This window comes from Microtus oregoni, unplaced genomic scaffold, assembly GCF_018167655.1.
Source record: "Microtus oregoni isolate MIOR12 unplaced genomic scaffold, Mior012 000010F_ref0000083, whole genome shotgun sequence".
Taxonomy (NCBI): Eukaryota; Metazoa; Chordata; class Mammalia; order Rodentia; family Cricetidae; genus Microtus; species Microtus oregoni.
Window position 1 is genome coordinate 8,501,028 of NW_024543069.1, and position 14,409 is coordinate 8,515,436.

Sequence of the window (14,409 nt, forward strand, 5' to 3'; positions counted from 1 at the left end):
CCCTGAAGAAAACTGACTCTTTCCTAACTTAAAAACCTTCAGATCCTTAGCTAGGGGTAGGGCTTTGTGAGCCCCTCCCTATATATGCTGGGACTTAGAATGGCCTGGGCAGATCTTATATATTATATATTATGACTCATGGATTCAGTGGTCCTATCATGTCCAAAAGACACTGTTTTGCAGCACTCCTCTTACATTTTCCCCTTCTCAGTTAAGTGTTACCCCAGTTATTGAGGATGTGATGTTAGGTAACTCCACGTGCATCACATTAGAAGACATATAATGTCAGTTTACCTCATCATTAGTGGGGTTAACTTTGGTAACTCCTGTTAGTGCAACGCACGGCCTCTGCTGGAATTGTAAGCAGTCTGTTGGGGAGCTACTTTGAGGTGATACAAATATTTTATTTCCTGAGAAAACATCATCATCCATTGATAACCATCCTTTTCCTGGTTCAATGATTACTAGAGGCGTTTGTAAAATAGTGACTTCCTAACTCAATACTTTCCTCTAATAAAATGCTCACAGAAACCAAAGCAAGGGGTACAGCTCTGAGATGCAGTGCTTGTCTATAAGAGAGTGTACTTTGTTCTTGAGGCATGCATGGTAGAGCGGTTAGGCTAAGGCCATAGTATCTGTTTTATTCTTCTGTTCTTCTTTTTTACGTAGAAAAGATGGTTTCCTCAGCTTGACCTTCTTTCTTCTAGTTTTGATCTAGCTACCTAATCATCACTGGAGTGCTGCCATAGGGAAAACTCACTCAATGTATCTTCCTTTCTTAATCTTGCAACTGCAGGCTAAGCGCCCCTGTGTACTCCTCCTTGGACAGAACCTCACTGTGTTCTTGTAAAAATGTACAGCAATTCCTAGCTTATCTCACTTGGTAGACTGTACCTCTCATGCAAGCAAAGGTCAGCTTATCTAATGAATGTTCAATCAATGCCTAAGGAAGTGAGTGGCTGATGATAATCAAATAATCAAATGCATGCAAATTGCCTTCCTCTGAGAGAATCCATTTACTACATACAAGCAAGTGCTAAAATCCCACCGTTCTTCCAACACCAGAAGCAGGTAGTGCGGCTGACATAGCAGATGTTTGAGTGACAGATTCATGCTTGGCGTATGTTATGATCTCATCCACCATCTTTAAAAAGTCCTGGTGCTGAAAAGTTATATTTTCTTTATGCTTCAGGGGTGCATGCAATGCCATTGCATGGAACATAGTGGCTTTTCGTATCAGACAGAGCTTATTACATTCCTGAGCTTCCTCCTCCAAGATTTATAATGTAAGTGTTTGTAGGAACCTTAGTGATCCTGCGATTTTATTCTTTCATTTTCAACAAGAAAATTCTGATGCTAGAAATATTAAGTGATTCCCTTAAGGTCCTGCAGTTGGTTACTGTCAGATCTGTGTATTTCTCACGTAATTAAAGAGTTACCTCATCTTCCTAAAATTAATATCCCACTTGGTAAGTCTATAAGGAACATATCTCTCCTTCTAAATTTTATCGAAAGATGGATGAGTTTCCTGCAGCACTAACTGCTGCCCCCATCTGCAGTGGAGATGAAAATGTCATTAGCTCTCCAGTCTTTGGCTCTGAACATGGATATCTCCCTACCTAACTCCGGATTGTATTTTGAAGGTTTTCCCCCAAAGAATCTCATATTTCTTCAGACAGGGTGAAGAGTTTATCTTGAAAAGTAGACAGCTAAAATGCATTGAATAATTGAGATGCATTTTCTGTGGCAGCATTTGGCTGAAGCAGTGATTGCAAAGCACCATCTGCGTTTCCGAAGATGACTTCTCTGGGTGCACTCCCAACAGTTTGTTTTCAGGTGGGTTTCCAATATTAATTTTACAGTTGCTGTTGTGGCTGTGAAGAAATAGAGCCCTGATCTTCTGGGCATTTAATTAGAAGCACTGTGTTCAGGAGCACCATGTGCTGGGGGAAGTGTTTATTGTGGTGGTTTTTCCCTCCTGAGACTGTAACTTTCAATCTTTTAAAATGCAGTTTGCTTCAGAACTTTGATTTTTTTTACAAGTTTTGAATTCCATGTTATTACCCCCTTCTTCTTTTCTCTTTTACACAGAATTTCTTGCCATAAACAAAGGTGAAATGGCTGCATTTTTCACATGAGTGTGAGCTGATGTGATTTTCTCTCTTCTTTGTTTTTATAGTAAGTGGAGAGGAAAAGAAGAAAACAGAAAACAGAGGGCATAAAACAAAGGACATGAAATAGATTTAAAGGATATATTTAATGGCAATTTACTGCTTTTTCTATAACATTTTATACTAAATTTTTCATTCAGCAAATAACCGTTCTGCTTGTGTGTGTATATACATGCTTGTATATGGTGTGTGTTTATGTTTTTCGATCTGTCCCTATCTATAAAATGTATCATTTCTATTTCAGCATGTTTTCACTTAAGTGTACTCAATATAGTGAGCCGATGTGGAATTAGAACGCACTTCCAATATAGAATGAAATTTGTAATTATAAATACGAAAGAATATCTGATTTGGGTGATTTGTGTGTTCCCGGAATTCAACAGGGTTACACTCAATTTCACTATAGTTATAATATACTAAATATCTTGTTTTTAAAAATTTTAGACAGGGAAAAAAGAATGTAAGAGCCAAATCCCAGGGAAGAGGTCTATGAACAACTGTCTTATGGGTATGGCATGGCCAGGGTGCTCAATAACTTCCCGCAGCTGTGGTTGCCTGCATAGACCTTGTATAAATCTGCACCAGGAAACAGTTGTTGATGGGGAAAAGGCTTATGGGGCTACATCCCACCTAGGGAAGCTACCAGCAATCCAGGGCTGCTGCAGACGAGGAAAATCATTGTCTTCAGTTCCGTAGCTCCCGGTGAGTTAGTGATGCATGCTCCAGTGGACAGTTTCACACAAATGCCGCGTGAGAGACCCGGGTGAAATCCAGTAGCTTACAAAGCAAAAGCAAAAACGAAAAGAAAAGACGTAAAAGTGGGATTTCTTTGCTGGAAAATGGTTGGGGATTGGTGTTGTGAGAGAGAGATAGGAGAGATTAGAGGGATGAGTGTGCCTGGACTGTATTATATGCCAAAGAATACATCAGCTTTTAATAATTATTCCTTAGTACCAAGCAGACCATATCTTAGTAAAAACTGCTGCAATGGCCATTAGCTCTGCCTAATGTTAAAGATGAAGATGATTTTACAAAATGATGAGTCCTTTCACCCTCATACCTCTCATCATTAAATTTCATGACAATATTGAAATATTGATATGGCATATCTCTCCCGGATAGCTTTAGACATTAGACCTTCCTAGAAGCAATAAAAGTGGTTACAGAATCACAATGTAGACATGGCATGCCCTGATGTGACTAAATTAGTACATTCTGGCATGCAATTGCAATGTTCCAGTCCTCTACAAAATCCTACCGCATCTCCGCAAGGTTTCAGGACGATGCCTTTTCTATGCTGTCGTTAACTTACGTGCATAGCGTGTTTAGAGTATACATTTCAATTTTCACTATAATATTCCATTTAAGCTGAGAAAATGGTTCTGTGCGTTAAACAGTATTACTGTCCTCATTTTCTTCAACCTGCCTGTGATTATAGGATTGAAAGTGAGAGCTAAGACTTGAGCGTGACCTGACTCTGAATTCTATGCACCTTCTCTTGCATTGTCCAGCATCTACTTTCATGTTTCCTTACTTTTTGTACATCTTAGCTCCTAAACTGGAAGGGAATTTGCTGTAACTTTTAACAGGTTACTCTTTCTGGGGATTTAGAGAAGGAAGTACATGTACAAGTCTAGTTTGGGATTCCATCTTGTCCTGGTGTTTCTTTGTTATATGGCTCATATCTATGTGCGCCTCAGTTTCTTCATTAAAATCTAGTGGCAGTTATACTGCACATAGCACAGGGCTTGCAAGAGAACAGAATGTGTTATCTATGGAATGTTCTTAGTATTGACTGCACTGGTTCTAGTATGGCACGCAATTTGAGGTTGTGTGGACTGGGATGGCAAAAAGATAAAACACTAAGTATCTTGCAAAGATATCATTGGGCTTACTCCTCAACTTTCTGAGAATGTGGTACGAATCCTTCTGGAGGTGTGTTTTTAAATTCTGTCAAGAAGACAGAATCTATGCGCAGTCAAGACCAACCATCAAAAGGACAGACTCTCAAATATTGTTTGCCTTTTAATACGATTATGACTCTTTTACGACTCAGTGAGATCTGTTTGCAGGGCCCCTTGTAGATTAGTTTTGCTTTTGCTCATGCTGTTCAAGAATTAGCACACATCACTGCGCTATTGATCAGCTTTTGGAAGGGCATTGTAAGGACACAGGCATTCCTGAGGTAAAGTCTTGTTCTCAAGGTGTTACTCTAGTAGGAAGGAAAGACACAGACAGATATGCTATGATACAGAAAAGCACAATTATGGCTAAATTACAAAAGTAAAAGAAAACGCTGTGTTTGCAGAATAGACAGAACAATTAATTGTACCCGGAAGATGATGAGAAAAGGAGTAAGAAACTAATTTTTACCCAGGGCTAAAAAGATGCTGAAGTTAACCTTGTGGTCCACCCCAGGCTCTGGGAAGAAGCTGGTTTTAATTGTTTGGTCAGTGGGGCCATGTTGGGAAGGCATTCAGGAGACAATAGGATAGTGGCCTTATACCTCTCTCCTCTTCTGACTCAGAGAAGCTGCAGCTTTGACTTGGTATGGTTTCCAATGAGGAGACAGAAAGAGAATTCTAAGTGAGAGTAAAGAAAGTCAGATGTAACTCCAGTTCAATAAAAGGGGCAACAAAGGGCAAGAAAGATAGAGGGACAGAAATTCACCTCACGGCCGAGTAATTGCGGGAGGGGAAAAGCAAAGGGATTTGGGTATGGGCTGGAGTGATGGAGGAAGGTCATTGGTCAATAAAGAAACTGCTTGGCCCTGTGGGTGGAGTAAACAGAACAGAACGCTGGGAGGAAGAGGAAGTGAGCTCAGAGTCTCGATAGCTCTGCTCTCTGGAGCAGACGCCTGAGAGAGATGCCATGCCCCGACCCAGGATGGACATAGGCTAGAATCTTCCTGGTAAGCGCACCTTGGGGTGCCATACACAGATGATTAGAAATGGGCTAAATTAATATGTGAGAATTAGCCTAGAAGAGAATGGGCCAAGCAGTGTTTAAAAGAATACAGTGTCCGTGTAATTATTTCGGGGCATAAGCTAGCCGGGCAGGCGGCTGGGGTGTTGGGGATGCAGCCCCGCCACCGCCCTTATTACTTCACTGGAGTGTAGAGATAAAGCCACAGATAGGGTATCTGCTGAGTAGAAAAAGTCATTAAGACCCAAGATTGCAAAGGAAGTAAAGACAGGTGGGTGTGTTGGCCCATTTGACCCTTGGATGCTCTACTGTGCTGATTTAAATTGGCCTATCCCTAAAGGAGAAGTGAGCTTTAATTAATTTATAAGTCTTTTGCCTTAGCTTTATATCAATGCTGGGCACATAGACTTCATCCTGATTTTCCTTATAGAACTGTAATTGATTCACAGAAGATGGCAAAGGAGGTCAAGTTCAACCATCAAGAGCCTGGTTATGGATTTTACAGGACTACAAAAATGTAACCTGAAAATTACCCATATGACCATAATGAATATTAGATCTATTAAGACTTTATTATCAAGAATGATTTCTGTTGCCATAATTTTCCAGAAAGGCAACTGTGTGAATTGATTAGTTCCTAGCACAATTAGTTGCTCATTACACATTCCTGTCTCACTAATGAGAACATTTACAGATACATCTTTATGGAAGCTAAGTAGGCCAGGCAGCTTAATGGTCTTAGAATAATCAGGGAATTTTGCATTATCACCAGTAGGACACCTGCCTCTTCCGATCTGGCTTTATAGATGCCTTTTCTATTCCCTCTTCCTCCTTTACTAGTGTATGTTACTGAACAAAGCTCAACTTTATAGAATACCACTAGAAAATATTTTGCAAACACACATGGGACTGATCTAACTGAAACAAACCACTGGAACTTATCTAATAAAATGGTAAGAAGACAAAATTTGTCCCTATGTAAGAGAACTTAGCAGCATACATGATTGTAGTCTTAAAAATGCTTTCCTAATTTGTAATAGAGCCTAATCCAGGAAAGACAGGTGTTGTTGCTGAGGGGATGATTCCATTAATCAAGTGCTTGCTTTACAAGCCCGAGGACTCATGTTTGACCCTCAGAACCTACACACAAACTGGGCATGGTGGCACAGTCTTGCCATTTCAGCAGTGATAGATGGAGCCAGGAAACAGAAAGATCTCTAGATCATGCTGGTCAACTAAATAACCCTGTTTGGGAAGACCAACCCAAGGAGAGATTCTGACTTAATAAAACAAAAGGAAAGAAATAGGTGGCGGGCAGTTGATGCAGGACCCTGAAATATCCCTTTGTTTCTACATGTGCTCACATACATGTACACCCACACAGATATGAGCATTCACAAACACACAAATAAGAGATAAACTTGTCAGCTCTTCCATCTGCCCTTCTGCATCTATGATACATTATCTATAATCTGTAATACCATCTTTTCTCTGCACCTATGTCTTTCTGAACATAGCACTGTAAGCAGCAAGAGGTTAGATCTGTTTTGAAAGACAAGATAGACAGATAATTGCTGCATTAAACTGTAAGCCTCACAAAATCAGACACTAAGTCCAAATAATTCTTATAGATTTTTGAACATATAATAGGTGAGTGAGTAGATAGATGCATGAGTGAAATTATGTTGTTTTTCTTTTAGTAAGCTGTCGCCGAATGCTTGCAGAAAGTCTCCTCTGTGCTGTGGGAGAGGCTCTCAGCATCACCATGCACTGTGGAGCTCCTAGATGCTTGGAACAGGATCAGAACTCATGGAAGCCTTTCTGCCAGGTTCTCATTTCAACAAGATGAAAATAAGGTGCAAAATGACCACCTGAGTCACGAGGATTGATGCGGGAAAGCCCCTCTGCTGTGGTCCACATCTTACTCCTCCATATTGTTGCACCGCTCACACGATGGGAATAATGATAGTACATGCTTCGTAAAGTGGTTTGGAGTCCAAATAAAAGAAGGAACAGAAATTTCCAAGTGTAGTTCCTGGAAAATGGAACATGACAACTACCCCCTCCAAAAAAAGTTACGAACAACACTAAAAACACCAAAACAAAAACAGAACACCATCAAACAAGCACCAGTTACTTCCTCCTCTCCCCTTTTCTCCTTTCCATGTTTATTAGCCGAACTGGGGGTGGTACAGATAGATACAGTGATGCTGTTAAACTACCACTGTATTTTAAGTGATGATATTTGTTTCCCTTCCTTTTCTAGTTTTAATGAGCTGAAACCTTTCCTGAGTTACCCTTACAATGTGTACATAAAGATTATGACAAAGTGACTATAAGGAGCAGACCTTTATTAAATCAAAATAAGACATTTTGTGAGCAGAAAATATAAAGTTCTTTAATGTCAGGTTCTCTTTTTTGGCTAACTGTATACACAGGCTTCACAGAAAATACACTTTTCAAAGTTGTCTTTAAATATTAGAGGGTGTACCTTAACTTAAAAAGAGTAATGTGAGTTATTCTTCTAAAACATAACTTAAAGATGACTTTAAACATTAAAACCTTCAAGTCAGTCATTGGTCAGGCACAGGGAGGAAAAAGGAAAGTCAGTTGGCTTGATATTGGTTGCCAGGAAACACACAAAAGCACCAGGATAGAGCAAACAAACAACTTCACATTAGCTGGGGAGGTGGCCTTTGGGGGCATGCACACCACCAGGTGAAGGGAAAAATGATTTTGTTCCAATATTTTGCTTCATAATTATATAGTAGGAACTTTAATTTAAAATTCTTTTCTAAGTTGGGCTCCTCTCCAAAGGAGCCGATTGAAGGAACCAACAGCAGCAACAAAAGAAATAAACACAGAGTTTTAGGATGCTGAGAAAGGGTGAAGTTATTCGGAGTCATCCTGATGCTGCACTTGAGTTAAACATGGGGCCACAGGTGGAGCCAACATGCCTTGAGAAGACAGAGGACATTTCTGTGAGTGAAGACTACAGCCTCCTTGAAAACCAGCTCCGTGTGGAGGATTTTGTGAAGATGCAGCAGGTCTTTGAGGTGAGTGTTTATCTGACTGACCAGAGGATGTGGGCTGTTTACAAGGGACAATACTATGAAACACGCACTTTTGGTTAAAAATACTGGAATCGCATGTCTGAGAGGTAACCGAGTTAACAGTATCAGTAACATATAAAGACCTGAATCTGATACCTAGCACCCATGTGACAAGCTAGATGTACAGGCACTCACTCATAATCTCAGTGCTGGGGAAGTGGAAGCAAAGAGTTCTCCTGGGCTTCACTGACCATCCATCCTGCAGAGTCAGTGAGCCAGCCATTTCCAGTGAGTGCCCCATCTCAAAATACATCATGGATGTTCCCTCTGATGCTTGAGACTGATTCCACACATTTGCATGCAATAACACACACACACACACACACACACACACACACACACACACACACACGTTTCAGTATATTTAATAGTCAAAGCAGGGACTTGAGAATGGTCAGGAGCTCAGGCTTAACATCAAGTCCTTGCAGCATTATCTTTCAGTTCTCTGGGACAAAAACTAACAATTAATTTGAATTTGATGCACAAAAATATGATCACTATCAAAGAGTACAATGTATTATTGTATTTTTCTTAGAAATTAATACATTTTGCCAGAAAGTAAAACTTATGAATATGAACAGGGAAAGTCAGATGATTAAATTAATCCCCTGGTAAATAAATGCCCTTGCAATCATTAAGAAAGTCATAAGAATGAGGAAAATGCAAATACATGTATCCAGTTTGTGAAGATTCTTTTCTGCCACCCTCTGAGTGACACAGCCCCCTTTAAATCCGATATGGGTACTGTGTTGGTCTGCAAATCTACGACAAGAGACCTACTTTCCAGGCCTCGTGTTCTCCTCTGGGGAATGCCAGTCAAGGCAAACAGAGGATTTTGTTCTCATTCTATGTAGAAAATAAAACACATGATAACCACAACTGAATAATTTCCTCCTCCTTATCTTAGCTAATTAATTTGGAATTCTGCAACTATATATATGAATAGCATACTTCAAAGTGAAATTTAAGTTTCCAGTGCAGGTAGGAATACTGTCATTCAGTGCTGTGGAATTTAGACAGACATAAACTTGTATACTTTCTGCTTAATTACACTTGCTAAGATGTGACCTCAGGCCCCCATGAACTCTTCTCTGGGGGTGTTTGAAATGTCTGTATTAATTGGAAGCAGACATATAATGCTTTGGAATTCAGTCTTAAAGCTAATAAAACATGAAATCTAGCAATTATACTGAACTATAATTGGCATCTATTTTTAACCTTTACCTATCACAAAGTGATATCCAGATGTGGTAACTGGAGAGATGGCTTAATAGTCAAGAGTGCTTTGTAAAGTTCTATCAGAGGACCTGAGTTCAGTTCCATGTCAGGCAGCTCATATCCTATTGTGACTCTAGCTCCAGAAGCATTAATGACTCTGACCCCTGTGGGCACACACACACACACACACACACACACACACACACACACACAGAGAGAGAGAGAGAGAGAGAGAGAGAGAGAGAGAGAGAGAGAATGAGAGAATGAATTTTAAAAAGACATTTGCTGTGGAAAATCTACTTGGCATTGCTTTATATAATAATTCAGATTCTACACATATAAATACCAATTATTCCTGGATAACAAAAATCTATCATATTTAGTAACACTGAACATACTGCATTTCATTATTTTAATCTTTATGTATTTGCTATTCATCTAATCCATTTGTCTGAGAGATTTCAATGTGTCTCATGCCCACTGCCCCAGATAAATTTGGCATGTTTTGAGAGTCACTGCAAACATTTTGACAGCTTGAGGACAATCAAGAAAATATAACAGTGGATTATGATAGCTTTGGCTCCAGAATGAACAGAAATGTGGCAGTTTTGTTTTGATGCTGAGAACACAAAGGGTTTGAACGCTGGGGTCTATGGGAGCTAAGGTGTTAGAAAGTAGATGTGTCCGAGAAATGCTCCTGATGTTGGGACTGGGCATCATTTGAAACACATCAGTCTTGGATGAACCCAAACCACTCTTCAACCTCCAAGGGAAGTTTGCTGGTGTGACATTGAATCTTCAAATGGCTGACCATTTATTTTGAAATTTCAAGATGAAGAAACAAGAGTGAGTGAATGTAACTGAAAGGGAAAGAAGATGTTGTTCCAAGCTCCCACAATCCTTGATAATCTATGATAGTTTACCCTTTAAAATGTGCGGGAAAAGACAAGAAGTTCATCTTTCACACTCTCAGCAGACAGGATGGACCCACACCCGATGGCAGGCACACAACCAAGGCTGATGTCAAGCATTGTTGGACTCTAGTGTCCAAACAATGAGGAGGAGTCACCCCCAGAAACCACCTCACACACCACAGCTGATGCAAAAGCATGAGGATTTTATTAATTATGTCATGGCAGGGTCCCCCAGCCGAGGGACCCTGAATAGCGGGTATAGTCTACTTTTAAAAGGGGCCACAGAAGCAAGGGGGGTTGTTCTTTGACTATTCTGATTGGCTTATTCGAAAGGGCTATTACCAATAATTGGCTGGAGAGCTGTTGCCAGATCAGATGAGGTAAGAGGTCATTTTGACCCCATTTCCCAGGGGACTGAACCAAAACATACGTATATGGGTAATTGTTCAGGAACTGAGTACATGCGAGTGTAGCTGTTAGGTCCTTGGTTCCCAGGGGAGGAGGGGAAGCACTATGGCACAGAGGCTGAGAGGATTCAGAATTGTCAGAAATGGCTTCAGAATTGTCTTAAAGTCTTACAGCACAGAGAAGGGCCAATGCAGAGAGGCTTCGCCAGAACCCATCTCACCACAGAGGGAGTGGCTCCCCAACACAGCTGCAGCACAGTACCCTAAAGAGTGGTGGACGAGGCCCATTCATGGAACAGTCTTAGAAACATCAGGCTCTGGGACTGACTCTGTATTAAGTTTTGTTTGTTTGTTTTGTTTTTTTGTAAAGACTGCTTATTTGAGTCTGTAGAGTTATTAGGCATTGGTTTACATCCAGCTCCTTAAAAACAGGCAGTGTTTAAATAAAAAACAGAGACTGGAGGCATACTCTGTGGAGGAGAGCATTTGTATTACATATTCAAGGACCTTGGGTGGGTCACCAGCACTAGATGGAAAATATCGCGATAAGAACCAGCCTCCGCTGGGCGGCGGTGTCGCATTCCTTTAATCCCAGTGCGTGGGAGGCAGAATCAGGAGGATCTCTGTGAGTTCGAGGTCAGCCTGACCTACAATAGCTAGTTCCAGGACAGCTAGAGCTGTTACACAGAGAAACCCTGTCTCAAACAAACAAACAAACATGCCTCCATTTATCCTGGTACTGGGGAAGTTTACATAAGAGCTCCTCCAGCTCAGTGCAAGCTTGAGAACAGAGTGAAGGCCTTTCTCTAAAACAAAATCAGAGCCAGAAAGATGGTTTAACAAGCACTTGCCTGGAAACTCTGTCAGACCTGAACTTGATCCCAGAGACTCATGGAAAGCACACAGAAAGAACCAATCCACAGTGTTGTCCTCTGACCTCCATGTGTGCACTATGGTATATGCCACCCATATGCGTGTGTGTGTGCGTGTGTGTGTGTGATGTATAATAAATAAAACTTTAAAAATGAAACAGAAAGAAAAGTATAACTTGTTGTCTTTAGATTGGCAGTGAGGTTCTGAGGAAACTCATGAGCCTGGGGACATGAGTTTGATCCCTAGCACCTGGACAACAGCTGGGCACAGCAAAGCACAGCTTTAATACCAACACTGGGGAAATGGAAACAGGGCTCCCTGGACAGCCGTTCTAGTTGAATAAGTGTTTCAGGTTCAGTGATATACCCTGTCTTAAGAAGCAAGGTGGAACACTGTTGAGGAAAACATTGGATTTCTGGCCTTTACATGCAAGGGCACAAAAGTGCACGAGCAACTGAAAACACACACACACACACACACACACACACACACACGAGTATGTATTAAGCCTGTATAAATGGGCATTACACATTTTACATCAATCTCTACATGAAATATCTTACACCATATTATTATTTAGTTGTTGTAGTAACATTCAGGAACAAAGTGAGTCCTTATGCCCATTATACATTGAGTTAAAATTATCACATTATACATGAGTTAAAATTATCACAGTGTCTGAGAGTCACAAATCAAACCTGCTGGGCAGTTTTGCCACTTACAATGTTACTATGAAAACCAGTATCACTGAGTCTCATTTTCCTTTAATCTATCATGGAGAAATAGGAGTTTTGTTAAAAGTAAGCGGGGTATAATTACTAAGACCAGTGTTTGCCTTGCAGGAGAAGTTCTCAATGAACACAAGCTGTCATACATTTGATTAGTGGAGACTGAGCCACATAACATCTAACATTGTCTTGATTCTAGCTCAGGTTTCCTAAAGAAAGTAATGTTTCTGAATGACACACCATAATTTTTCTGTATTCTTCTCATTTGTGATATGAAGCGAGAGTTACTCAGGTGAATCTTCACAGAGAGTAGAAAGGCATCATTTCCTCTTATTCCACATTTCTATGTGCAGACAAAGGGATTTAATTGATGTCTTGATCCTTTTTTGGAGTAAAGAAGGTGAAGGGCTAGAGGGACTACAAGGGAACTGAGGGTTTCATTTTCTTTCAAGTGATGGTGTCAAAGGGCCACGCAGCAGCTGGATGGGAGTGAAGCAGTGATTATTTATAGAACTGGGAAATGCTACCATTCCAACTTTCCAGCAGAGCTTCCAAAGCTCAGAGAAATGACACAGTCTCTAGATTCTTATATTATTCTGATAGCAACCATATTTTACATTTTCTTTAGAATTTCAAAAGTCAGCCATTGCGTGAGAAGGAGTGGCTGTGGCTGCTCGTTCTATAGGAATGGTGAGAGGTGGAGATTATAGTCCAAGGGAAATGAGATTTTTTTTGAAGCTCCCATGCAAGTGCCCAAACAGTTCTTTCCTCCCACTCTTTATCGTGTACCTTGATGTGTCAGGAACTCCTCCCTCTGCTCATGGCTGCTCCATCATTGGTTTGGTTTGGGCCACAGTTTATCCAGCACACTTGGCTCCCTGGTCTGAGGTCTGAATTCCTTCTCCCAGCAGCCATGTTTACTTCATCCCTTGGCTCATGCATTCTGGTTCTGGCTTGGTTCTGCCCTACCTATTGTATTCTATCATTTGCCCGTGCATGCCCTGCAAAATTTTTAGTGTTATTTTCCTTTGTTTTGCATATGTGTATATATGTATGTGTCTGCAGGGGGCAAATGTGTGGGCAGGTATGTATGTATGTATATGGTTGCATTTAGAGGCCAAGGGACAAGTTTGGCTCTCACCCCTTAGTCATTATCAATTTGTTTTTTTTTACAGTTTCCCATCGCCCTGGTGCTATGCTGGCTTGCCAGTGAGTCTCGAGGATCCACAAGCCCAATAAAAGTTTCTTTTGAGATGGCGCTATAGAGAATTCAATTTAAATAAGATAAAGCCTTCACTCAGAGCAAGCCCATTAAGTTGAGATTGTGTAGGCTCTGCGCTCTTCTAACTTGAAGTCAATGCATAATCAACAAATAAAAATCTCCTACGATGAAATCACTGCAGGGAAAAGCTTGATGAAAAAAAAAAGATAAGAATAACCCATAACATTTTTTATTAGTTTTTTTTTGTTGTTGTTCTAAAGGCATCCCAGTGGACTTGTGCGAGGGAAATGGGCAAAGCTTAATCTGTAACTCTATTATGTGGCTCAAAGTTCATTCAGTAGCCACAATCAATTAGCACCTGCTGAACAAAAGCAGCAAGCCAGTCACTTTCTTTCCCAGCTCCCTTACTGGAATCCAACACTTAGTTTTGATGGAAGCAGAAAATGAGGCCAGCTCTGTAGGTCCTGCTCCTCAGCACCAAGGCAATGATGCCTGAACAAACTTAACACTCCTACAGCTGGAAATCACCACTGAAGTTAGCAGAGGGATTCTTTGACAATTTTATCTGACTTGTTAAGATTTATGGCAATGTTAGAAACTAGTGTCATCACCAAAGAGTCAGTGCGGTGATCTGGTTGAGTTGCACAACAAATGACCTTTTTGATATGTTCTTAAACTTGGTTTGCAAATATTTTCACGAGCACTTTTGTATCTATGTTCATAAGGGAAACTGTTCTATAGATCTCCTTCTTAGTGAGTCTTTATGTGGTTTCGGTATCAGGATAACTGTGGCCTCATATCAATATTGTTAATTAGGTAATCTTCCTTCTTTTTGTAC

General features: G+C 40.5%; 1 protein-coding gene across 1 annotated transcript in view; it reads left to right on the top strand.

Annotated features, from left to right (window-relative positions):
* Positions 1-7,969: 7,969 nt before the first annotated feature.
* The window catches only part of Wdr49 (WD repeat domain 49), a 118,304-nt gene continuing 111,864 nt past the window's right edge, over positions 7,970-14,409 (top strand). Inside the window, exon 1 of the mRNA XM_041659531.1 lies at positions 7,970-8,152. Coding sequence (XP_041515465.1) covers positions 7,970-8,152 — 183 coding nt within the window. The remainder of the gene's footprint in view (positions 8,153-14,409) is intronic.